The sequence below is a fragment of the Odontesthes bonariensis genome, chromosome 23 (assembly GCF_027942865.1).
Source record: "Odontesthes bonariensis isolate fOdoBon6 chromosome 23, fOdoBon6.hap1, whole genome shotgun sequence".
NCBI lineage: Eukaryota > Metazoa > Chordata > Actinopteri > Atheriniformes > Atherinopsidae > Odontesthes > Odontesthes bonariensis.
Window position 1 is genome coordinate 21,754,004 of NC_134528.1, and position 27,627 is coordinate 21,781,630.

Genomic DNA, 27,627 nt, shown 5'->3' on the forward strand with positions numbered 1-27,627 from the left:
ACAGTGACCAACCAGAGCAGCAGGGCTCACAACTTGTCTTTGGCCACTTTTTAATCTTGGCGCTACTGGGAAAGTACTCTCATCTGTCCATAGTATGCCACCACAGCAGGAGAGGCATACCAACCCGCCACTTTATCTTTCCTTGTTCATTGTTGACATCAGTTCTAAGCAGGATTGTGCTAATTTCCCCAAATTATATTTTCAACTTTTTGCTGCAGTTGCTCATATTAGATAGATAGATAGATAGATAGATAGATAGATAGATAGATAGATAGATAGATAGATAGATAGATAGATACTTTATTCATCCCAATTTGGGAAATTATTGTGTTGCAACAGCATACACTATAAAAGATATGTACACAATTAAAGGGAAACCAAAAAGGAAAAACAAGCAAATAGACTTGAAGCTGCAGTTTTATTAGGTTAGTCTATGCTAAGTGGAGGGCATTATTAGCTTTTTCTTTACATTTACATCTAATTCACACTAGCCTGGGGGTTAGTTAGGCTATTGAACATTAAGTCAAACTGAGTCATCATGACACAATATCAAAATTTTGTATTTCCCCTCGGATAAAGTCAGCAGTTGCTCATCTGATTTAGTCTGCTGATTAGCACTTGACAAAAGTTTGCTTCCGCACCTCAAGAGTAAAGCAACAAGGCAACTCTGTTTGAAAGGATTCCGCAAAAGACAACTAAACGACCTCAAAACTGTGTTTGCGACAGTCATGTCTGCGTGGGGGCTTCTCAGGCAGGGATTTGATATCAGTAAGTGATATTCAGCCGTTAAACTCCTGCTTCATTACTTCAATTTTTTTTGTTTGTTTTGTTTGTTTGTTTCCCATGGTGTTGGCAAATCAACATTCATGTTATAGACGGACATACCAGTGGAGCATGAAGCGGTGTGGACGCTCCCGGTGAGGCTGTGTAGGGGTTTGGTTGCTATTTGAACCACAGCCCGCCCCTTTCCTCCGCGCTCTGGCGCTCCGCACACCCGGCGCTCCAGCGGGACAGTCCGACTCCTCCAGCGGCTCGCGCGGACCGCCCCGACCTGAAGCGTACATCTACTGGAAAGTCCATTAAACTGGAATCAACCAGTCGCCGTTTCTTCGTGTCTCTGTTTCCCGGGGGTGAGTGTATGCACTTCTGCACGTTTGGTCAGTCCACACGCCTCGGCTTTGTCTGTAATCCTCAGTTATAAGTAATTGTGTACTTTATATGAGCTTTATTAAACTCATTGGTAGCGGGATGTTTGCCAGTGTGTGAAGTGTGTGCAGTGAGCTTTCAGCGACTTTTTGATTTTCAGTTTATCTGTGCGTCATTATTTCATGACTGTGTGTTTTTGATATTATAATTAGCCATTCGTGCGACATGCGAATACCACTCTCATAGGTGGTTTGAGTTTCCCCTTGTGATATTGTTGTCTAAACTATACGGAGAAGGGACTAAGTCAGAAAATAACTTTTCGGTTGATTGCTGATTTCATCACTGTGGTTTAATGTAACAAAGTTTCCCATGGACCAAACTGATGAAACACAAGGGCTAGTTTCAGATAAGCAGTACTGAGACCAGTAAAGATATTGACTGAAACTCAGCTGTTATCATACTTGGTGTTAATGGCTCCACTGTCTCACATGTCCAACATGAAACTCCATCTGCTCTGCAGCATATTTATATCCAACAGAAGCTACTGAAGCAGTATATCATTTCAATTTCCACACTGCAAGCGTGGTCAAAATAAAATTTGGCAGGGCTTTGATTTTCATCACACTGCCATGTAATTACAAGTTACCTAACAGAACTATCAATTTTCCTCCCGTGCATGTCAATGACATTACCAAGATGTAGTCCGATTCAGTGGAACGTGACACTGCTGACTTGAAGCCGGTGGCCTTGACGTATTCTATTATGGAGACAAACTAGCGGCACAGTGTTGGACTCGTTACAAGTTGGGGTCAGTGGCCTTCCGACCCCTCAACTTGCCAGTGAGTCAAGAGGGATGCCACCATGTGAAACAGCGCATGCACACACGCACACACACAAAAGAGCGCATTAGCCTGCTGAAGCCTGCCAGTAAACAAACATGCACAGCAGTGATCGATAAAAGCCCCGGCCTGCTCCAGTGATGACAAAATAACATCCAACGTCAGTGTGGATTGGCACAATGCGTGCCTTTTTCATGTTTAAATGGCTCTGTAATTCCCCCAGTTAATCTCCCCAGGGTAGCTGTCCAGTATATCCTTCTTGAGTGCTTTGATATTTCCAATTTGGTCTCCTGTATACCGCAGCAGATGGTTAACACATGTATGTAACGTTTCCTGCACATCCCCTGCACATGATTCATACTAATGATACAGCGCTTGTCAAAACACTCAATGAAGTAAGCAAGGACAGATTTTCCTATGTATGCAGGTTTTTTTTTTTTTAAATTTCACCTGAGTCCTAACATTCCCCAGAAGGGGACCCTCTTTGACCTTCAGGTGTCACTGACGCAGCTTACAAGGAAGCAGTCAGTTAGTCAGTTGCAGAGGTGTGAACGTAGAATCTGGCTGCTGTGTTTGTTTTCACACCACAGGGCTCCCCAGCATTTTTTCCCCTCCCCGTTCTTTTTTGGCCACAGGGAGTGATGTTTGGAAACCTGTAACATCACTGTCTGTCATCACCAAATGGTCACAATTCACTCATCCGTCAACAGCTCCAACCCCCTTGTTAAAGACTGCAACAAGTTTTTAAGAGCTTGAGATTGGTCAACTTGCTGTCAACTGGTAATTTGCATCCCAGAGCATCTGGGACAGCAAAAGCATCTCTTAGAGCAGATAATTAGACGGTTGTAATCATTGAATGCTGAAGTGAGGAAGACTTTTGGATACTGGTCCCTTTAGGACCTGACTGTCATTCGAATTTTAATGTCAGTACAGATTTTTTTGTGTAAATCAATAAATCACATTTTCTGCTTCAGACAATCCCGATAAACATAGGTCATTTAAATGAAAAACAGATAATTCACGACTATAGGTAAAAAACAGATGATTTGTCCAAATCACATCTCAGTATGTTTGGGCACAAGAGTGGAAGGCTTCTCTTCATTTGGAGATTAAAGGACTTTTTTAATCTTTTCAAAAATTAAGGACAACAGCAGGAGCAGAGGGAATGGAATTAGCAGTGGAGCTATACATAAAAACGGTAGCATACATGGCTAATTAGCTCATGACCTAACTTCAGCAGTTAGGTCGATGCAAGTTTACAAGTTTACATTATCAGCAGCATCTATGCCAAAGAGCCCCAATACAAGACTGCTTTTTAGAAGATTTCCATTTTAAAAAATTGCCAAGTTTTCAACCAGCTTCTGGAGTTAACATTAGCTTAATTGTCAAGCTAAAGGCTAGCTAAAACCATTCGTTGCCAGCTAGAAATGAGAAGGTGCTTATGTAATTAATCTGCAACTTTTGTCAATAGTAGTTTTGAGCAATTTTTATTTTAACGCACATTTGAATTAGCGCACTGGAAAACTGTCGAACAGACTACCATTAGTTTGTTTTCAGCTGTATTTTCCTTCTAAAGCAACTGTAGATTTGATTTATCTCTGCATTTGAGAGTACTGATAGAAATGGCAAAATCTGAAAAAGTTGTTGTTGATCATTTCTGATGAGGTAGAAGTTCAACACAAATGACTAACAATTGAGCAATGAACTGCTCTACTTCACGAGAAGAGACATGGTTTTGCTTCTGGTTAGCAGTCACTATTCAGTACAACCATATGTACAAGCACACGATTAAACCTAGTTTATTTACTGCAAATTAATCGATGTAAATTTGCCTGATCCACATTTTCTTTTTTTGGGACACTTCAAAAGTTTGCTTCAAATTGACTTGACTATTTAATTGACGCACAAGAGTTGTTAATGTGTTGTAAATAACTTTTGAGGCCAGAGATGTTTTTTTTTTTTTTTTTTCCCCTATCCTTTTCTGATTCATCCCCTGGGGGCAATGACCTGTACAGCCAGGAAGTATCTGGATAATGGATATCAAGACATTTATGTCGATCAAATTTTTCCAGGTGACAGGATGTTCCCATTTTACGGGAACTGTCTCTGTTTTTGGTGGCCTGTCCATGACTGAAAGCTAATTCTCTGTTATTTCCATTTATATATTTTTAATTGACTACATTTTTTTCCCCCAATTAGAAATATAATCATATCAGAGACGCAAAAGGTTTAATATTCTTTTAGGAAATTGATAACCAAGAGACCAAATAACATTAAATGTAAGTGTTTAATCGCCGCCTACGCACTGTAGACATATGCATACAAAATACAATGAAAACATGATCCTAAAAACACACTTTTATAATTAATGGTATAGGTTGTCTTTCATAACAAGCAAGACCGGGTGGACATCATGTGATTGGAGATGCATAATGTAAGGTGTATATTTTACAATCCTAAGGTAAGATGTACAAAGTGATCAAATCATGTAGTATGGGACATTTGGCATTTCTATATGTAAAATGAGAAAATGGCAAAACTATTGTTCGAATTCCATACTTTTACTGCTCTCTCGGTGAGCAGCGAACAGTCATTTTACTCTTAAGCCCAATAGGCTGTTCATATACTCTCCCATCACTCAGAAGGTTAGCTGACTTCGAAACTCTGTAACATATGAGATGTCAAATGAAGAATGAGAGAGTGAGCGTGCGTGCGTGGAACAGAAAGGAGTTTAAGTGTATGCATGAAAAAGGTACAAACGGAGAGGGGCAACAAAGACGGAAAATTGCGGCTGCCAGTTCCAGCAGATGCAGGAAGCAGAGAGGCGTGGAGAGTATGGATACTTTCTGAAGCATGAAAATGTTTTCTTGGCCGAGGAGGAAGTGTAGTAATGTTTTGCTTGGATTCCGTTTAAGTGTATACAGTGAAAATAGGAACGTAATTGAAAGTCAAAGAGTGACCCTGAAAAATGTGGCCTTATCTTGTATGTTTGTTCACCTGGTTAGTGGGGTTAGTGAGTAGAAGACATCAGAAGAGAGGGAGGGAGGAGGGAGGAGGGAGGGAGGGGAAGTCTACCGTTGACTTGACTCATGAAAAATTATAGCTAGGTAAACATTTTGAGTTATAGTCATCAAAGGTAAGGATTACGTTTGTGTATGTGTGGTCCGAAAAGCTTTTTCTTTTATCAAGCTGTTTTCTTCTCAGAAGTCAGTCGAGATGCTCAAAGAGAAGAAAAGGAAAGAAAGGGAGCAACTGAAGAAAAAAAGGGAAGGAAAAAATAGAAAGAGGAGGAGCAAAGAGAAGTGTAAAGTAATGGAAAAAGAAAAGACAAAGAAAGAGAGCGAGACTGGAGAGAAGTAATTCTACAAAGCTCGGATGGTAATAAAATGAGAGAGTGAGACTAAATGAACAGTCAGAAGAAAGAGATTCAGTCCCAAACGTGGTTTTAATCAGTGCAGAGGGTGATGTTTGATGGTCGTAATCGAGAGGGAGACTTCAACGACCGATGCTCTGCTCAGGAATGTGTTCGTACACACTCAACACAACACACACGGCTCCCATTAGACTGTGGTTGCTCTGGTTTATATCCAGCAAAGCCACCTCAAGAAAATACTGCACATAGGACATGGGAACATTGTACTGAGTCTGTGAAGTATGAATGCAGTAGAATTCTGTGAATAAATCAGTGAAACTGAATCAAAATGTCTTTTACCTTGAATGACCTACAACAAGAATTTTGACAGTAGCAGTTTTCATCCAGCCAGATCTCACAACTGTACGTGCTACTGATGCATATATATATTAGCAGTCATGAATAGTGAATGAATAATAGACTAAATAGTCTGGTATTTACATGACAGTATCATGACAGTACTAGGCTTTCATTGTTGAAATAATGTTGGTTTTTTTGGGACAGAATGATGATACAACATGCAGTACAGCTTTGACAGAGAAAGTCCAAGAATTTGGAACTCAGGTCATTATTGATTTTTAGCTTTCTGACACCACTACATGTGTAAAATTATTCCTAAAGGTTTATAATTATATATAGGGAGTTAAAATATGCATACAGCACACTTGATTTTTGGTTGAATGACCTTTAACTTACCTTTTACTGTCCACATATTTTCAGTGGAGTTGAGATCAAGACCTCAGAAAGGCCATTTCAAAAGCTTAATGTGAACATGCTTTACACATTCAACAACCAGCTTTGACATGTGTTTGAAGTCAATTTGTTGTGCTAATGTGTCATTGGGTATATCCTGCTTTTAAATGTTCGACTGATGGTTTGTAGTTACTCTGAAGTGTTCTAAGGCCTGCTTCATCAATCCATCCACTTTGTACAGTCTACCAGCTACACTGACGGGGAACCAGGGCATGATGCTACCACCCCCGTGCACAACAGGTTGCAGTTGGGGAAAAAATACCTCGCCCTTACTCCAAACAGGCCGCTTCTCATTGTGGCCAAACAACTCGGTCATTGCCTTATCTGACCATAAAACCCTCCTCCAGAGGGATTTTCTTTCTTTGTGGAACTGTAGTGGAACCTTTGAAGCCTCTTGCTTGAGCAACAGCCCCTCAATGGATGGGAATGTAAAACTCCTCTGACTGTAGACAGGGACACTGGTGTTAAAGCAGCCTTGGATTCATTCCAGACTTGTACCTTGGTGGTTACTGGTTTGTACATTCGTGGTCAATTTTCTCTACACTGAGGGTTAGAGTTTGGGTCTTCTTCTTCCCAACCTTGGCTAAAAAAAAAAAATAATTGTACCCACGTACGGATGTTTTAACGAGTTGATCTTGGAATCTGAAATTGTTTGGAAATTGCAGCTGCAGTCAATTGTGATCTCTAACTGGGAGTTTGGAGCTGTCAGCATCACTCAATTAATAAACTACTAATTACTGAAAACCCACAATAATTTAAAACATCTACACTAGGTGTTAGCAATTGTCAATGCTAACTAATATCAAGGAAGCTGTTCACAGCATGTGACTATTTCTTCTTTCATATGAAAGTTTCCACATTATTTCCTCCCAAAGGCCTTTGCCTCTGTGTGCTCTCCTCCCATTACATCTTGTCCCCTTTGTTCCCTCTCCCAATCTCACTTTTTCTCATCCATTTCACGTCTCCCGGTACCTATTTTTCATCCCCGTTTCTTCCCCATTTGCCATCTTTCCCCTTGACTCCCTTTTGTAACCTGACTCTCTCTCTCCCTCCCTCAACCTCGTTTTCTGTTTTATTTATTCTCTGACAGTAATTTGATTCAGTGACCAAGCGGACCAGAAATTGGCACCCCACCAGCTATAATAGGGGAGACGAAGGATTAGGGGATAATCCAGGGTATGTCCAAGTCCCTGCTGTCAAGTGGTCCCCTACTTTTCTGTTATCTAAGACAAAGACAGGCAGGCTGCATCTGGGATTATAGCGTTAAGCCCATTTTCTTATAAGCATTCAACATATTTTTCATTCTTGTAGAGGCCATTTTATCTGACACCTGTGTAACTCAGGAAACAGAGCAAATGCAAAGAAGTTCCACAGGGAGGAAAAACAGAGTGTATTGGATCTTTGGATTGAATTAGTTTTGTCTGGAAGTTTTAATACATAAGAGGAGTTGGGAGGGAGCAACCCCTGCTGCGCTGTGGTCAATGGTCTTTTTTAGCAGGATTACATGCAGATGCAAAAGACTAGAGCTTTCTGTAAGCACACAGTAATTAATGCCTCCACGTGTATTCTGGTAATACTGTATGCTGTCAATTAGACTGAGGTTTTCCGGTCAGACCTTGAAAAACCAAAACAAAGTTTTTCCCTAATTGGGAATAGAATACTCTAAATATCATTGTGTCAGTGGGGAGCTGTTTTAATCATAGAAGTTGCCGTTGCTTCAACACAGTTCATGGGACCATGCACGAGGTCCCTGCAGGCTCATGCCGTCACGAATTCAAGATCACACCTCAGTACACTGGTCCCTAGTGTCCCTATAGTGAGCCTCAATATGGCTCTGCTCAGTTCTGGTATTTGGCATGTTTCCTCCCTCTCTGCTCCCAGATGCCCCTCTTAAAACGGCAGCCAGGGGAAGTGGAGCATTTGGGCCGGGGGCTGCGGTCAGCAACAAATTAGAATGGCTGCCTCGGACCTGACGCAATCCCCATCTCATGAGCCGTAGCGGGTCATTAATGAAGCCAGACAGGGCCGTGTATGAGTGGGAGGCCTGCAGACATTCAGCTGCTGCTGTGAAAAAAATTTAAAGAGAACCAGAGGCCCATGTTAGAGCTCCTTTATACTATGAAAATATTTTAGAACTGGATATCAATAGCTCTGCTCGGCAAAGAAAAACATATGACAAAAGGCCAATTTGTCCGTCATTACAGACTTAAGAAGGTGTGGTAATCCAAAACTTAAAAAAAAAAAAAAGTAGTAAAAAGTTGAAAGTCAAGTCAAAACTCTAACTAAACATGTGAGTTAATATTAGTCTACTTAGTCTAATCAGTTAGTTAGCTTGAAACGCTAGTGTTCATTGAACACACCATCAAACCCATACACAGGCGATAAAAACACAGAGGTAGATGCTGCATCAGGACCATTGTGAAAAAGGCAATAGATAGAATAGTAAGCTTAGATTGACAGTCGGTTCGATTTACCTGGAAAATCTGAATTAGCAATCTTGATACCAAACAAACCTGCGGGGCTTTGCTCTGCTCACTGACCACGTTAGGCGCTATTAACGCATTACACAGTGTTATGCACATAGAAACACCCCAACTATATGTTCAGCTATAGAAATAGGACAGTTTTGCATGCATGTAATGCAACTAACAACTCTCACTTTAGTCCGCTAACTTTCTTGTGTTTTGAAATCGTGCACTCTTTTGTGATCCATACTCCAGTAAACACAAGCAGCAGCTGTTTTCTTCTTATCAGGAAATTTTCATTATCTCCGCATATTTCTGCATGCATACTTTGCTTGTTTATAAACAAACCTCAGTGGGCTGAACGAGGCCGGCCCCTGTCGTTTCAAAGTGTGATAAGTCTTTTCGGGGGAAAGTACAATGAACTTTGTGCAACCTCAACCCAGACACAACAGGATAAAGTTGAAGCTGGAATTCCCTGAAAGTCCACCCATGTCACAGAAAAGAAGCAGATTTTGGCTCGTTGCTCAGAGGAGTGACTGTGATCTATAGTATATTTAGCTGGTTCCAGACACTTGGAACGCGAAATCCTAAAAACATGCAGAAGACAGATTTGTGCAAAAAAACTTAGGTAGTTTCACAAGCATGTACAATATCCAAAAGAGGGAAGTAGAGTAATTCAGTCATTCACTGAATATCATCTTCCACGTGATTTTACTGCAAATATAACCGTTTTTATTTTTGTCAGTGTGCCTCAAAATCAAGTACACCCTTGTCTCCAATTTAAAGACAGATGTTTTTCCCTGTTTTTTCTCTCAATAGATGGTTCCATAGTTCGACCACAGAACCGTTTGCAGCTGGACATGGACCTATTTCTGAGCCGATGTTGACAAAGCCAAAGCCTGAAGCAAGTCAGGCAGCCTGACCACACTCCAACAGGATCGACTGCATCCAGGAACACAACTGCATAGTGTTCTCCTCAGCTTTTGCCCGTTTAATTCCGCTAACTATGCATAACAACAAGCTACAAAGAAGGGGACTCGATCTGGCCTGCACATGATAAACAAACATGATAATTCAGTGAATTATTTGTCGCTGCAGACCCGGAGTTCAACTTTTCATCCAAAGAAACGACATATTTTCACGACCCTGGGACAACCTTTGCCGGCCATTGTTCGAGGTCCAAACTTTGGATTGCAACATTGTTGAAATTTGTCATTCAGTATTGGCTTTTAGTGGAATTACATTGGAAGTGCAGGAAGTGATTCAAGCGATTTCAAAGAAATATTAAACGATTCATCTTTTTGCGGTCATGAATCTTCAGGAAAAGCTGTCAGGCCTCAAAGGTCTGGTCTCACACTCCCACAGCAAGCGTCGCCATAAAGGCGACCTCACGGTGGACATGATCAGCCCTCCTCTGGGTGACTTCCGCCACACCATGCACGTCGGCCGCGGTGGCGATGTGTTTGGGGACACCTCATTCCTGAGCAACCACGGTGGCACGGCCAACGGGAACAACGGGGAGACAGATTCTGTTTCCTCTCCCGACAACAAGATTGGAGCGTTCTTCTCCAAGACGCTTCGGCAAATCAGGAGGGGCTCTGACCATCGACCCAGAGAGGGATCGAAGGACCTGTCCCCACCGCCTCCTGTCGTTTCTCCCATCATCAAGAATGCCATCTCTCTCCCCCGGCTGGATGTGGATATGCCCAATGGGAGTCCCACCACCAAGGTGCTCTTCCCCACTTCTCAGAGCACACCAGAAGACAAGAAAAGCTCTTACGGTGAGTAGGGAGATGCCTTTTTGTGAATTACTGCTAGTTTGATATTCTTGGATAAAAAAGATGAATCAAATGATTGCGTGTAATATGACACTGGGAGCGAAAAACCAAAGCTGAAATCTGAAATGAAAAGTTGAAATGATAGTTTGGGATCTCTCCAAACTATCCTCACTGGAAATTCCTCAACATGACGTCATCTGTTTTCGCTCAGCTATTTCAGGATTAAGTTAGGGCTCCACCAAATCCCCAAATTGTTCCAAAGCTTAACTGTAGATGTTTTCCCTTAAATTAAACAAAAGCGTTGCCACACGGAGTAGAAGATCCGGGCAAAGGTCATACGAGTTAACCAGTTTTAACCGAAAAACCGCAGAGACGTAACAAGCCTCCGCAGCGCTGCAGTGACACTCAGCCATCAGGTCTACCCAGTTATCTGGAGACAGATTTGCCTCAGATGTCCTTGTGAATCACCTTGGCTCATAATCAGCAGCGTCCGTTCTGATAACACACAGAGATCCAGACAGTGCTGTGAACGAGCTGTCTGGGAGGCTGTTTCAGTGACCCATGTTAACACCACACTCATTGCTCATGCAGCCTAGGCTGTGGTGTGTGTGTGTGTGTGTGTGTGTGTGTCTGAAGGATTCAGAGAATGTAAATGCAGCACACTCAAAGCTTTTTCCTTAACTTTGTCAATTTTCCTTTAAATTATTAACTTATTTGCTGAACAGCTCCGCTCTGAGTAAGCGAAGACTGATTGTAATGAGCTGATTGTGCCGTTATTTTAGAGTAAAGACTAGAAAAAGAGGTTCACAGTAGTTAACGTAACAAATACGATTATTTACTTACTTTTACAAGTGCTGGTTTCTAGATTTAGTAAACCGTGGACACCATAACGCTGGTAGTTTCCTCCTATTTACAGACTTTATGCCAGGTTTAGCAAACCATCTCCTGATTGTAGTTGCCCAAGTGGCCAAAAATGTTTGGCCTAATAATGGCCCAAAATGCAAAAAAGGTCAGAAGAGATTCTCTGCCCACTTATGGCATGAATGCTGCCCCAGAACAGGCCCCGACTCGGGGGGGCGCTTAAACCAAACCAGGCCTTAATCTTGGCAGAAATCATGTCACAACAACACAGCACATCAAACCGTGCCAATTCTCAGCTCAAACTGGCACTCGTCCACACAAGCCAGTCCAGGCAAAATCTGTCAGCTATTACTGGGCGTGAGTTGGCTCAGCAGAAGTGAGCTGTGGATAGAATGCTGACACTTGCCCTCAGTCGGCGTAATTCAGCCGTCCACCTGGGATCATATTTAGTGTGCTATCTTCTGACGTCATTGCCGTTACTAGTGAAGATGTAGGGATTTCCCAAAAAATGTAAAAAATACCTTCTTATACGATTATGATATGATTACCTTTTATAACTCACTTTTGTAATGGTAATTGAAGCAACTTTACACTCCCATATCTGGCATTATGACACTTGGAGCTCTTTATCTGTCCAAATTCATCACACACTGGTCTAACCAAGAAGATTAATTTGTCATTCTCTGGGTAGAATGTGTGAAATCCGTTTTCTTTGGATGAAACTTCTCCACTCTCGTCCCGTACAGCTGGCATTGAGAAGTGCTGTGGTAATTTATCCATTTGGGTGATGCAGCCAGTGTGTGTGTTAGAGAGAGACAGAGGTACCATGTTGAGTGATCTGGCAGGGTCAGGCAGATGATTATCCCGCTGTTCACAGAGCAGAATATAGTCAGGGAGCCAAAGTCTCAAAAGCTCAATAAAATGGGTTGAACCTGACATGGTCTGCCATACTTTTATACTTTTTATTTGTGTTTTTTTATGTTCCCTTTGACCCTAAGAAGCAATAATCAGAGGCTCTGCTCTGCCGGAAACATCGCAAAAAAAAAAAAGATTGTGGCCATTTTAGTGTATGCACCCTTCATTTTTTGATAGAAAATGTTGGAAAATTACAATTTTCCACAAATTCTCAGTGGGTTGGGTAAGCTGTCAATATATGGATTCCAGATGCACAGAACACATGTGGAGACAACATCCAATTAAATTATAATTCTTAAAATACATTTCTACATGATTTTGGCTAATAACTCAGCACACTGGATGTTGGGCATTTTGCTCTCTTGCCATCATTTAACTGGATGGATTGACATCGCCCCCTGCTGGAAAAGTGTGTTAAGTCAAGCTTAGGGTGTGCCTGCATGAGAACATGACTTTTATTGAGCATGGAAAGTTTTAGAAGTAGGGCACGTAAAAAAAGAAATGAAATGCTTTGTGTTTTTAAGTTTGATCCAGGTCATAGGCCTCAGGTAAACTATATGCTCACTTTGCAAATCCCCTGACAATAGGTTTGTTTGTGGCTTCGCATTGTGGAAAATAATGTCCTAAATAATTTTTTTGCTATTCGGGTTTAGATAAACATAGAACTTTATACAACTCAAAATTCAGCCACCTACTGACACCACTGAAGCTGTCTCTTAACTTTTTTAGCTATGACCTTGCTGGCTGTCTCATCTAACAATGTTTTAAAAAAAATAAGTCTGTGATTTAAATTTTTTTTTTTACACCTTCAGAGGTGTTTGTTGGCACAATTTGTGACTTTTGGTTGCTGGTTTCCCCTGTTTGAAGTCTATGCTGATGAAATTATTGATGTTCAGATATCAGAATGATTTTGAAACCATGTTTTTTCACGTGTGGATATCTTTGCCTGTTCTTCAGGTCTGGAGTCTGGATTCGTCACTCTGCCTCGTCTCTCGCGCACAGAGCGCCAGCAGCCATCCATCTCCGTCCCCACCTCCTGCTCAACCAATATTCACCGTGGCTCTCTGACCGACCCCACCGATGCCATCTTATCCACCTGCTCCGCCTCGGTTCTGACCTCGGAACCCAATCGCAACACCGCCTTCTCCGACTCCCTCCCCTCCCTCACCTCTCTGGACACCTTCACCTTCGACCTCGGCCCCTCTCTCATGAGCGAGGTGTTCAGCTTGATCGACGGCCACCCCGAGGAGCACGTCCCAGCGTGGGAGGGAGAGGAGGCAGGGTCAGCGTGCGGGCTGACCAGCGAAGGGTCAGAGAAAGGCTCGGCTACTATCTCATATGTGGATTCTTTGCTGAGGGAGGACTGCGGGGGCGGGAGGAGTCCGCACGCAGCCGATTATGAGGAGGGTGAGTCGAGCGTGATGGAGGTAAACAGAGTCAGGCTCTCTAGTAAAGTCCCTGACGTGTTACTGGGGTCTCCTGAACGGGTCGGGGTGAGGATGGAGAGCGAGCGGTTCCAGAGTGCCACGGATGTGCTCGCACGCCACTATGGCGTCAGCGTGTTGAAGGGACAGAGCGGGACGGAGGCTGGAGATTCAGAGTTTGTGATCACGGGTCAGTCAAAGAAGAAAATGTCCTACAACTTCATGGAGGATGAGGACGAAATCAAAGTCTGATCAGAGCAGGTTGACGAAATGACAAAAATTAGCAAGAAAAGTATTTTTCTGATGTATCATTCCTCCGTAATTCCAGTCAAATCAATAAGAAAATATTTTCATGGTTGACAGGACACCCACGAGAACTTCAGCATGAACCCACCGTCTTTAATACCGGACTACTTACTTCTATGCAATTTCGCGCCGAGGATGTACAGTTTGGACACAGACCTGCTTCTGAATGTATCCAAAAGGAGAGAAAGACTTGATGTCCCGCTGCCCTGCAAAGGAAGGACTTTTAAACTGAAACAAAGAAGGGGCATCGAAAGCGAGGGCGTGCCAGAGAAAGTCGCTAAGGTCGTCTGAAGGGAAACGCCGACGTTTCTCTTTGTGGAAGTTACAAAGCCTGCGATTCGCTTTATCCTTTACGTACTTCCTCTTATACAAAAGGGGACAGATTCCGAGTGCGAGTCTACATCACTAATGAGAAACACAAAGAGGAAGTGGGGGTTTGAAAAAATGTATTTAACTGCATTACCGCCTTTCGGCATCGCTGCCATATATTGTCAACATTTGACTCAGGAATATTCGACCGGGGGGAGAAAAAGGGGGAAAAAAAGTAAGAAATGAGAGATCAGGAATCTCTGGATTTGTGAAGCAACAGCCTCATTAGAAAAAACAGAGGAAAACATGGCAGTTAATACACTACGTGAACACTACACGAGGGAATATGAGAAGTGTTATTGGTATTTGCTAGATGCGACTAAAGCCTGAATGATATAACTGTTTATTTTATGCTGCAGACCTATATAGATAACATGTGCACCTTTTTTTTTTTTAATTTTATTTTTTTTATGATGAAGGACCGACTCCTGTATTGCCTTTTATGGAAGAATTTATATTTTCTTTTACATAACTGTACATGAAGATATTAACTGACCTCCTATAAATATGTACTTACAGTATGAACACCTGCAGTACTTAGTGCAATTCACATCTATATGCTGCAGTAAGTACCAGTGATATACAGTGATGATATGAACTTACAATAAAGATGTTTTAATTTGCTGTGTATTCATTTAAATTGCCTTCTAGATTTAGCCTGAGGGGTTAAAGGAGTATTCCACCCAAAGTCGTCAAAAAGAGACATTAAGATGGACGGAAAGTTTTTGTTTACAGTCACCGCATAAGTCCACTGTGAAAATTTAATTCACAAACTGAGAATCAAGCCCCAAGTTCATGAAATAATTTCCCGACACTTAACTGAATTGCATTTATATACCCGTTTTCTGGAGTGATGGAAAGCTCCAACCTAAAACACTGGACATCCGGTTCTATAGATGAGTATTAATTCATTGCATTACTTTCAACATACAGTAAAGATATGGGAAATGAGGGACAAAAGAATAAATAAAGGATGTTGGTTACAAACATATGGCCAGACCCCTAAAAAAGACATTAATTCATGGACAACACTTTTAAGACAAGATACCAAACAGCATACAATACAGGACAATGAAACCGTAACCAGACGTACACTTTCTGAAGATCTCTCACTGTGCTATGGAAGGAACCTGTTTTGGCTGTGATGGTGGAGGAAGCGGTGGCGGGCAGTTTGGGGCTTTGACTCCTGGCTTTTTCAGCGGCTTTTTGATGCTAGCAGTTGATGCGAAGGGCGCGGGCTTCGGCTCGGGGCTCGTGTCCGCAGCTGGCGTCGCCGGGGGGGGAGGTGGAGGAGCCGGGACTTTGGGAGGTGCTGGGGCTTTCGGTTTGGAGTACTGGACTGTGATCTGCTCGCTAGCTTTGGTCGTGTTGAAAGTTCTCTTTGCTGTGTTGGCCATGAAAGGAAAATAAAGAAGCAATCAGATTTTTTTTAATCTAAAACCATCTCTATGATTGTAATGAGGGCACGACAGCACCAGTTAAAACTATGGCTGGGCAATAATTAAAAATTTTAATCGAATTAATCACATGATTTCCCTGATTAATCACGATCAATTGCATTTGTACGCAAAATTCAAAATTAATTCAAAAGTAGTGTATAGCCTTTAGCATTTAGTTTTATTTTAAATGTATTGCCATATGAATGAAAGTGCCATAACATTTGTTGTGCAAACACACTTTTAACATCAGCATTTTTTTGTAGTTTTTATGTAGAAGCCTCGCACCACTGTCTGTTTCCTTGAATGACTTGCTGGTATCAGTTGTGTGTTTTGCCTTTAAGTTATATTTTAGACTGGAACTACTACGGTGAGAAGACAATTCAACTTGGCAGTGTTTACAGATTACTTTGGTTCTGTCGACTCCGCCGTCTGGAAGAACTTCCAAATGAAAATGGCCGAGTAAAAGTTCCGTACCCTTTTCCATGTTTGGTGGATCCGCCAATTACTTTCTTTTCCGGTTCCGCAGCAGACAGCAACAGACTTTTACAAAATAAAATAAATAATAAAACGGGGGTGGTCCGTGGTGTAGTGGGTTGAGCAGGCGCCCCATGTACAAGAGACTATAGTCAGCTGGTCCCAGTTCGAGCCCCGCATCAGACGGCCCTGTGCTGCGTGTCGTTCCCCCTCTCTCTGCCCCCTGCTTCCTGTCTCTCTGAACTTTCCTATCCATTAAAAGCACAAAAGCCCCCCCCACCCAAAAAAAAATTGTAAATTTTTTTGTAATTAAAAAACAAACTGTGTTAATGCAAGATTAAATATTTATCGGCGTTAAATGATTAACGAGTTAACTCGCCCAGCTCTAGTTAAAACCTAAGATCACCATTGCTAATGCAGTGCGTCAGTTGTAAATATTTCCAAGTTTCCATTGCCAACTGGATTGTTTCCAACATAACAAATTATTTTGCCAAGTTAATATCGGCAATACAGGGTTTCGCCATGATTGCAGCAATAAAATACGAACTTCTCCATGTTTTAATTTTACTGAGACTACTATTACTGTCACTTTGCTGACTCAGGGGATGTTCTTGCCATTTCTGGATTATGTCATTTCAGCTTGCTCATCCTCCAATATGTCACGTGAGGCCACAGCAGTAAGTCAGTAGATTTGACTTGAACTAAATTTTGAGGACAAAATGTGAAAATATTAGACACGGCCGCTTTAAATATAGCTCAAAATTACAAATCAATGTACGCACACAAAAAAGAAAAGAAAAGAAAAAGTGGTTTCAGTTCAAGTTAAAGCACGAAGAAGCTTCGCCAGCACAAAAGAAGACGAGAATTATAAGGAAAAGCCCGCCAGAGAGGCCATTACAACGGCTAAGGAGATGACGCAATAACCTCGATGGTGATATTTTGGTCAGTAGTGTGAGGCTTCCTGTTTCCTGTGTACATCCTGTCAATTAAAACAAGAGCGACGGGTTTATTTTTTCACCCTTGTGCTAACAAGCCGACGCTTTGACTCTGAGAAGAAGAGGGCAAAAATCAAAGAATCAACACGGGAATTTAGTAGTAGAAAAAAAAGTAGAAAAGAGGCATGGAAGCGATGAGATCTGCCCAGAAAGGAACAGGAAAAAAAGAGGATTCTGTTTCTGAAGTAAAATTCTGTTTCAGGCAACTTAAAGGGACATTCCACAATGTTTTACATGGAGATTAGTCCGTTTAGAGGCTAGACTTCTGATAGGATTTTTTTTTTTTTTAAATGTATGTGTTCTCTGTACTGCAAATACATTAAAACAGAAGTAATTGAGGTAATTTAATGCTGCTTGTCGCCATTTGCTTTCCATCTAAGCTTGTCAGATGCAGCTTTGACTTACGTTTATACGGGGATGAAATTTTCACGAACGCCGGGGGAGAATCAGGTGGTGCCTCCAAAATTGGTTCCAGCTGGCCCTGATCTGCGCTCTGCTTCTGAGAGGCAGTCCTGGTCTGAGCTGGGTTTGGCACTGATACAGATGGTCTAGGAGCCGGGGCTGGCTTCTGATTCGGTGTTGAGCTGCACCCAGCAGGAGCACCGGGGGCCGGAACAGAGCCTGGACTGAGGGAGGACGAGCTGCTGGGTGCCGCGTCTTGATGGGATGACGTTGCCGCCTCAGCTGCAGGGCTGGCCCACGTGGTGGTGCCACTGCGACTACCCACGGAGCCAGATTTTACCAGGAAGAAGCCACCGCTGTCCTGAGACGCTGTGCTGATGGAAGGAAACACACAAACTATACAGTTAATCATTGTTGTCATCTGGAGCTATTAATACATGAACGTTTTGAGTAGTTTCAACCCTATATGTATATATCCAGACTAAATATGGAGAAGCAGCATTTAGCTGTTATGCTGCAAACAAGTGGAACAAACTGCCAGTGGAGATTAAACTTTCACCAAATGGAGACATTTTTAAATCCAGGTTAAAGACATTTCTGTTCTCGTGTGTCTATGCATGAAATCTACACGATATCTTTGAATTTATCTGGACTGTTGCTTGTTTTTAAATTCATTTAAATTATTTTAATTGTTTCTCTTTATTTTCTTTTATGTATTTTTAATGCTTCTTCCACTCCCTGCTGCAATGCTTTTATTTTATGTAAAGCACTTTGAATTGTTTTGAACATGAAATGTGCTATACAACTAAATTTGATTTGATTTGATTAAAGTAATTGCGTTTTCATTGTTCTTTCAGTCATGTCAAAAAAAATGTTTGCACTCCTTCAATTCAAAGATTTTTGCATCAGGACATAATAAATGCAACTCATCAGGTCCTTACCAGGGCTTAAAATAAGGTAAGTAAAACCTCAGATGAACAACACATGAATTATTGCACCGTATCAATATACACTCAACAAAAACTAAGGCCAAAATGCTGAAGCAGCGTGTGAAAAACTAAGTAAACCTCATTTTTCAGTAGCTTTAGGAACCACCTTTAGCTCACAATAATTTGAAGTAATCCTTTTTTACTGTGATGTTACCAGTCGGACAGATGGTCTCGTCTGTCCAAAAAAACCCCAAAACAACAATCGTTCCAGATCTAGCTCTACAAACCCGAGCCGTGCTGCCGATGGTACCTGTTTGTTTTGGAGACGGAGCGGTGATAGGAGGAGCAGGATGAGGCCGTGGATGAAGAGGAGGAAACCGTTCGGCTCAGTTTCTCCTTCTCTGAGAAGAGAGACTGGGCAGCAGAAGCAGACACATCTGGGACCTCAGGTAACTCTGGGATCTCGAAGGATTCAGCTGACCACAACGGGAACAAATAAAGAACGAGTTTATAAATGTTTACTCAATCATGACACCTTGTGTAGCTTTGGCCCGCCATCCACACTGCTGAGAACATCACTGAAGTTGTGCAGTTTATTGCCGAGATGGAAAAATGCAACCGCAATGCTAGCAAAAAGGTCCCAAACCAACACAAAAGCTAAATATATTTGAAAAAGATGTACAAGCTTATTTAGCGGTTCAACTTTGACCTGCAGAGATGCTGTGGTTTCAGTTTCCGGCGCAAAGGGTGCAAGATGTGCACATACTTACAGAGTGGGTGTAGCAGCAGCAACAGATTACATTCAGATTCAGATTCTACTGTCCATTTGAGTCAAGTTTAACTAGATAAAGGGCATTGAAACAGAAATCACATTCACTATATTTCATATTAAAATAGTAACATATTACAACAGAAGAAAACTCTAAAATCACAAGATTAAAACCCCTCAGCACACGGTTGTTTTTCCATTAGCACAGTAGTATCTGTATATATATAAAAAAAAAAAAACAATCCTGTAAAGATGTGTGGGATTATTACCACATTTGAAATTTGGGTTAGAGGTACAGTCCTTGCATCACTTAGTGAGTGTTTGAAGCAGCAAGGCTACTGCAGCGCTGTTTATTGCTCTTCTTAATTTCCCCTACAATAAACGGGTAAACATGCAACTTCATGACATGGTCCCAAAATAAAATAGTAAAATATTAGTATTATGTGTGAGTATTTGGTGTTTGCATACCTTCTGGAAACAGATTGGAGCTGTACTGAATTAGAGGCTCAACGACCGTCACCACCTGGACCGAAGAAGCTGATGCCATGTCAAACAGAGCAGCTTCCCTACAGAGGCGAAGAGATACAGAGGGCATGCGTGAAGGCAACAATAGCTCCTCACACAGATCTATAAGCGAAGAAAAAAGTAAGGAACTTTCAGGAAACCTATGTTATTCATTACACTGGGCTGCTGAGTGAATTGAGGTCAGCTTGCTGTTCCTCAAACGAGTGCTGGCACTCCGTAGGTCGGTGAAAGTGAGCATCGTGAGCGCCAGCCAAAACAGCGATTTGATGAGCGACAGAGTGGATGATAAACCTGCATGGTGTCACTAAAACTGCACCATTATTCAGGGTCGCATTCAGGCAAAGCACTTCAGGGTCAGAGAAAATGTCTCATCCTTTTACACTGCTTATAGCAGTCCGCAGGTTTATTATAAGCAACTGGGAAAGTTGGGAAGCTGCTTTATTTCACAATCACTTAACACCGTGGTCATAAAAGCTATTAGTACATGCAAACTGCCTCACATTTTAATGCATAGTAACTTTAATGAGTAAGAGCAGCCTGGACAGGATGAGTGATGGTGGAGGTAACAGAACATACAGATTCACAACAGAAAGATGAGCTCATTACACACCCCTCAGCTCGTGGCCAGAGCAGGTTTGGCCCCAGCACGATGGCAATATTACTGGGTGTCATCTTGTTTACAGCCTGGTGCTCAGACAGCAGAGACAAGAACTGGACCAGGTACCTGCCAATTTGAAGAAAAAAAAAAAAAAGAAAAAAATGGGGGGAAGAGAAGGAGGCACATGAAGTCAGAGAAGAATCAGTTATGCTGCTTTATGGTCCAAAGAATGAAAGCATCCGTGAGATGACATAAAGATGATATCAGCTTCAGGATTTAAACTTCATCCTTTTTAGTTTGTTCATAAAAAAAAAAAAGGATACTTTTAACATCAGGATGCCATCAATACCCTGTGGGGTCATGGTGATGTATGGCACATATTCTGTATGTTAAGAGTACTCACAGTCCTATATTAGTGTGTGAGTAAAATACCTGCAAACATCTAATATGCTAATTACAGTCACAGTAAACGTTCACCAAAAACCACAAACGTAAAACCTCATGGTCTCCAACGGACCTTTTTCACAGCAGCCACTCGAATATAAATCCAGCAGTTCCTTTTGCCACCATGAATATACGCCTCCATTCAAACTGACCTCTTTGAAAGAGTGACAAAAGCCCTCCACTCCACCCCCCTGCTCTGCAGAGTCTGCCTCTTTTGAGTTTAGTACACTGGAGGCTTATTTTTAATTTTTTTTTACCAGATGACAGTAGATAAAGCGAAAAGCTACCACATGCGCACACAGCAAACTGAGCTCAGACTAGCACACACCGAACTGTTAGAAGAATACCTGACTGTCAGTCTTACAGCAAACCGGCACAGGGTTGTTAAAACACTGCCAGGAAGCGTATTCTTCGGTCAAAAATCATGTTGCAATTCTTCCGTCACATTGCGGCTCTATGGATTCTGGGCTTCGCTGTCAGTCTATTCCTTTATGTTTTAACATCTTGTGCAACAACATCTTTTTTTTCTTTTTTTTTTTCCTTCTGTTAAAACAAATGAGAATGTGCTGTTAATAGCAAAGAACTTGAATCTGAAGCTTGGTGATAACAACTCACTGAATGAGATATTCAGTGACAGACTTTTTAAGGTTGACTGTCATCCATAAAGCGTCCCAATTAGCATCGCTAAAAGGGAATTCAGTTCAAGGGAAATATGCTTCAATTGGAACCCACTTTGAAATATTCCATTTGCATTCAAAACTAAACGGTTAATCTACAGCAAACATGCATACAGTGGCCCCACACCTGAGGTTGTTGTAATTTTCAGGTGGCAGCTTCTTCAGCAGTAACCTGAACTGCTCCAGCTTCTCTGTCAGGTCTTTTTCCCTGCGAGAACAGAAAGTAAACCCTAAAAAAAACAGCACCACAACGCCAACGTGAAATGTAGGAATTAACGCTTAAAGTGTACACACCCTGCTGCTTTAAACCAGTCGCTGTAGAGCTCAAAGGTCATTAGAGGCTCAGGAAGTTCTCGGAGGTAACACTTCAACGCTCCTATCAACACATTTAGAGGCAATGCTGTTAGGTAAATCATATTCATCACTCCATGGACATTATAATGTACATTAAGATCCATTGTTCTCGCTAATGGCGATAAGAGTTGGGATTTTGGCAATATCCTGCTACTGAAAGCAATATTGAAAGTAATAGTGTATTTCGCATTACTGGAAGCTGCAACAGGTGGATGTGCTTAGAGTAAGAGGAACCGAGCAGTTCAAATGAGCTGTGAAAGTCACGAGGAACTCAGACTCCCCAGAATGAAGTGAAAAACAAGCAGACACAACTGACCGGCCACGGCGTGAGGGTCCATGCTGAACTCGCTGTGGTCGACCGTTTCCTGATCCAGACAAGTTTTCAGCCTTTTCACCACTGAGGCTGCAGCGGCCAGACGAAAGAGACCCTGTGGAGAGGCACATTTTACTCCAAAAACAAATGGAGGAAAATGACGATGGAGGAGAACAAAGCAGCTTGTTGATATTCCTTCACTGAACAAATGAAGCTAGAAAAACTGAGGTCTTCTGTAGAGCTTTTTGTTCTCATCTCATTAAACCTACCTCCTCTTTCATGCCCGTTCTCAGCAGCATGTGAATACACTCCTGAATGGGTACTGCGATTTCTCTGCTGCTTTCAGACAGATGTGTGAGCAGGGGCTCCCCGTAGACCTTCTTGTCAGACATGTTCGGCGCCGGCCCTGCGGGATCATATATGCATGCAGAGGAAATAAGACATGCGATCGCACACGTAGAAATGTTATATCAAATTGAAGCAAGTTTACCTCTTTGATTGTGATTCTCTTTGAGCTCGCTGATATTTTTGTCCAGAAACACGTGGGAGTTTTTGTGGTATTCTGCTTGCAGCTCGAGAAGCTGTCGTTGAAAGTAGAAGAGACGTTACGGACGTAAAAAAAAAGCAGCCTGAGGTTACAATGAAGCTCCGTGCAGATATATAACGTCTTCACTGGAACTGCAACTCACACGGATGAAATAGTTGGCATAGTCATCTTCCTTAGTTGCAAAGTGATACAGATCTGCTGAGTACTGGTCCTACAGAGACAGAAAACTGGGACGTCAGACATCAGGGGGACATTGTAGATTTGAACAGAGGCGGCAGAGTTTCAGAGCATCGCTTATCAACACCGGAGCAGCTCAGCTGGTTGAAAACGAAAACTCCGATACCTTGATGTTCTCCAACTTCCTCCAAGCTTCTTCCACTTCCTCCCTGAGGCCATCCTGCTTTGCCTGCGGGCCATTGCTGGCCTGACTCCTGTAGACGCACGCAGATTTTTTTTAAATCGTTGTCCATGGCTAAATGAACATCTTCAGTCTTGGCTGAGACCGCGTCACTCACCTGATTCTTGCATTGTTCCAATCCGTAGTGAGCTTTGCAAACTGCTTCTTGTTCTTCAGGGTCTCTGGTAAGTCATCCTGGAGGGAACATTCATTGTTTATGCATTTAGATGGGCAATACATGGGGACAGAAACCACCCACGTATTGTCTGAGGTTTTGAGCATAATTCAAATAATCAAAAGAAAGATTATATAAAGAATAGAGAAAGGGACAAAAGTGCATCACTGGAACTTGTTTCAAGTTTTCCGTTGATACCGGGAGTCAGCCCGGCTTACTTTTGATTCATACATATTCTTTTCATTTGTATTTTCCAGAAAGGAACAAGGAGACCCAAAACCTCCGGCAAAATGTCACCCAACAACTCCAGAACCGAGCCACCTCATCACCTTTTTCCTGAAGTTGATTTCTTTTTTTTGTTTGTTCATGAAACGAAACTTAAAAAAAAAAACAAGAGAAACTGCACAAAAAGTCAGCACTCATACGACAACGTTTACTTCAGCCTCTGTTCAACAACACGCAGCTCTCAGCTATATTTACCTCGCTGAGTTTATTCAGCGGCTCCAGAACCTCTTTCTCCACTTTCATCTCAAAGTCTGCCAGCATGTTGGCCAGATTCTTCTCCATGAAGCAGCACATCTCCAGGACCTTTCTGTGACACGCAGACAGATGGATGTCAGAACTCAAAACTTTGAAAACACATTTCTGATGAGATCAAATAAAAGATACGGATTGTAGAGGAATGAGTGAAAACAAGAAGTTTCTGTGCCCTGATGATGTCAAATGCAACTCATCCAAGGAGCTTAGTACGGCCTAAAACTAGAAATCACACCCAAACTAATCCCAAGCCAAAGACGACATCCTCTTTCATCCAGAACTGAAAACCTGAACGTCTCCATGCTGCTCACGAGCTTCTCGTGAAACCATTGTAGACGTTACCAACAGAAGAGTAAGTGAAGAGCATGAGCGGATGGATCAAACCTGTCACCTGATCGAGGAGTTTTCGTCTAAGTCTTTGAGGCTTTCTGCCATGCTAATCGACAGCAACATCAGTGGAAGCTTTTTCTGCAGAGAGAAGGACACGTGACTTTTTTTCTTTTTTCTTCTTTTTTTTTTTTTTTTTTAAACTCGATTGTAAACGATCAAATATTTTTGGGACATCTGGAGCATGCAGCCGTCACACTACCATTCGTTTTTCAGCCTCCAGCCCCGTTTGACTCTGCATGCAGCCCACCAGCTTCTTATGGAGGACCTGGGCCGCTTTCCTGGCTGGCTCCACCCGCTGCTCCACCTTCGTTTCAGTCACAAACGCAAACTTGAATTTGATGTCAACGCACTCAGAAAACGTTGGGAAAGAGGCAAAGAAAGACAGAGGAGTGTATGGGATATAGGAGTAACAGTGTTTGGGAGGATTCTACAGTCAGCAGATTGATTGTTGACAGGTGAGGGTGTCAGGATTGGGTATAAAAGAGGCATCCACCAATCAAGGATAGGCCATGGGTCATTGGAAACCAGAAACCACTGTTAGATGAACATAACCTTTGAGCACTTCTTTTTTACTTATATCTGTTGAATAAGTGTGCAAGAGAACAACAAACTACAGGTATAACAAATTGTGTAAAAATAACAAGTGATGACTAAATGAATGTTGTATTAACACACACAGTTAAGGTTAGAAAATGAATCGTGTCGCAGCTATAGAAATGAAAACATTCCTCACCATAACCAGGTCCTCGTGTAGAAGTTCAGTGGCATCTTGTGACCTACAGAGGTGCACAATTTATCGGTTACAGGGTTATACTGAGCGGGCCTAAACAAGTGTCCGCCGCTGAAATTCAGCCTATAATGAATTGGTTGTAATTATAAACACGTCATTTAACAAAAACTGCCAAACCGTTGGTGGCTCCAGCTTTGTAAATGACGATGGGATTGTTTGCTCCGCTTTGTATCCCTGCTAACTTTTGTGAGGATGCCTATTTGGACAGCGATCGTCTACCAAGCTTTTTAAAACGTCATGTTATAGTATAAGCCATAACGTGGCTACTCATGCCATAATAAATAAATTGAAAAATTAAATAAAAATAAATTAAAAAATTAAAAATTAAAAAAAAAAAAAAGATGATGAAAAATAGAAATAGTCAGCTGATAACCTAGATATTTTTTGCAATGAAATTTGCATCATAACAAATGTGCTTAGAATCTCTAAGTGTGAAAAGGACAGATCTGTGACTAATTTAACCCCTGAGATTTCAGATTTTGACACGAGATATTAACCGTGCTCGCAATGAGAACAGGATGGTGCAAAGTGGACGTCATTTTCACCACCATCTAAACTTAGCATGCTACAATGCCAATGTTTGCTAAATAGCTGTGAGCACAAAGCACAACGTGGCTATGGGGTGCTACGGATTTCACAGGTTTAACATATTTACATGAAGATGGTTTAGATTTCAAACTTTGGAGAACTCGGTTTGTCACAGGTCAATGCCCTATTTGGCTATTTTAATTAAGTGATCGGCATCTGTGCCAAAGTTTAATGGGCCCTTCTTCTCCATGTGCTCCACTGTCTCACTGATACTCTTCATGTGAACTGCTGTACTTCAAATGATTTCTTTTCCAAATACCATTTTCTTTCAGCTGACCTACTGCATCACAGGCCGAAACAAAAATAAGCCACCTCAGGTGCCTCCCCGTGTGGCGATTTCTCTGTTCTTACAGTATCTAAAATGTCTGCTGATTGAGGCAAGGGCCTTTCACGCCTACCAACTAACCAAAGTCAGTGATCTAAATCTGAGTGGTGTGGGCTGCTGCTGCGGTTTAGTTTAAACACACAGCTGCTCAGAACATGAGTGAAAATGATTAATCAACTTCTCTGCAGCTCAGCGTTACACCCAAAGGAAGCCCGGCCCCAGTTCACGAAGGGGTCTGATAAGCTTCAGCACCTCCGAGGTGCGATGCATTTCCTTTGGTGAATGCGACATCTGAGGTTTTAAAACACAAAGAGGAGAAATTCCCAACTTGAACAAAACAGGCGGCGGTTCCTGTTTTTTTTATTTTTTGCACCTCCGTTTCTCTCTGGCCGGGCAAACATCTTGACTGCGCGCCGAGTAAAGTTCCATCAGTGCACGAATGCTTTCACTGAAACAGCAAAAGCGTGCCGGTGCATGTAGAGGTGTGTTGGTCTACGTCGGTGACCTGTGACCTTTGAGCAAACCGAGGACTGGGTGAAGTTCTGCTCTGCTGCAGATGAGTGCAGCGTCGGTTTTATTATTAAACTTGAGTGTGTCAAAGGAGGAGGAGGAGGAGGAGGCAGCACGGCCTGCAAATTCATTCCTCTCAGTTCTGCTGCACACGTATCGGTATCAAGAAAACCAGACAGAGGGAAGGTGTCAAATTTGGTCACCCACACATTTGCAAATGTGAGTCACTCTGTGGCATTCAGGATGTTGAGGCGCACGAACCTGTCGGCATCTCTGACAATCATTTGGGTTTAATTGTCCAAAAGGTTTCAAGTTTTTTCTTTTTCTAATAGTTTCAAAGTTTCGTGTCCGTCGCCAACACCAACCGCGGCCTGGAATCAGTTTGTCTTTTCAAGCCTAAATCCAGCCAGAGGTTTACCCCACTTTCAAGAGGAACCTGCAACTGTGGCACACCGTGTTGATCGCACAAATGAAAACCTCTGCCAGGCGATGAGTCCATCAATGTTGCTGGATGTGGGGACGCTAATGACTGAAATTGATTCCAGGCAAGATCAACAGGTAAAAATTCAGCGCGGGAGTTTTCAGAGCAGCAGCTTTAGGTTTAAAACATGGCACAAATAGAGACAACTTTACCAACAATCTGGCCATTTTTTGTAATATCTATTCAAACTATGAGTCACACCAAAACCAACTGCACTTTTAGGAAGAAACAGTTGTGGTTTGTAAGTAACAAAATTGTCACTTGCATATCAAACACCTATGATTTGAGTGGGAGTCCTGAGCACATAACAGTTTAAACCCAACATGTTCCACAAAAAAATAAGTGCACAGGCTTACTTAGGTGCGGAGCCAAGCTGCTTCAGGATGCTCAGAGACTGTCGCAGCATGCCGGCGGTGGAGTCCTGTTCAGCCCCACGAGGGATCGTGCTCCGAAGACACCTTCACCCAGGGTCGCAGAAGGCGTGTGTCGCTCTGCCTGTGGCGCTTGTTTTGGCTGTTTCAAGAGTGTGTGTGGCTCGATCGCATAACGACAGCGAATGAGGAAGTTGCACAGATGTAACGTCAGTTCTGAGAGGGAAGAGATTCTTTGCTTTTTTTTTTTTTGGTCTCCCAGGTTTGATTGTCACACTATGATTTGGCAGTTAGAAGCGGCAGAAGATGGCTGGGGTCATAAACATGTG

General features: G+C 42.2%; 2 protein-coding genes across 2 annotated transcripts; one reads left to right on the forward strand and one right to left on the reverse strand.

Annotated features, from left to right (window-relative positions):
• Positions 1-955: 955 nt before the first annotated feature.
• cdc42ep1a (CDC42 effector protein (Rho GTPase binding) 1a) lies at positions 956-14,896 on the forward strand. Its single transcript, XM_075456858.1, has 3 exons — positions 956-1,130; positions 9,435-10,396; positions 13,127-14,896. Exons 2-3 carry the CDS (start codon positions 9,925-9,927, stop codon positions 13,843-13,845), a joined length of 1,191 nt encoding a protein of 396 aa, XP_075312973.1. The 5' UTR covers positions 956-1,130; positions 9,435-9,924; the 3' UTR covers positions 13,846-14,896.
• On the reverse strand, positions 14,863-27,486 carry sh3bp1 (SH3-domain binding protein 1). Its single transcript, XM_075456857.1, has 18 exons — positions 27,284-27,486; positions 24,967-25,009; positions 24,433-24,537; positions 24,235-24,311; positions 23,787-23,898; positions 23,250-23,326; positions 23,078-23,165; positions 22,877-22,945; positions 22,678-22,768; positions 22,457-22,593; positions 22,191-22,302; positions 21,815-21,896; positions 21,648-21,728; positions 20,412-20,525; positions 19,745-19,842; positions 18,818-18,983; positions 17,582-17,952; positions 14,863-15,652 (listed from the first exon to the last, which is right to left on the reverse strand). The coding sequence occupies exons 1-18, from the start codon at positions 27,331-27,333 to the stop codon at positions 15,378-15,380; spliced, it is 2,148 nt and encodes a 715-aa protein (XP_075312972.1). The 5' UTR covers positions 27,334-27,486; the 3' UTR covers positions 14,863-15,377.
• Positions 27,487-27,627: the final 141 nt, after the last annotated feature.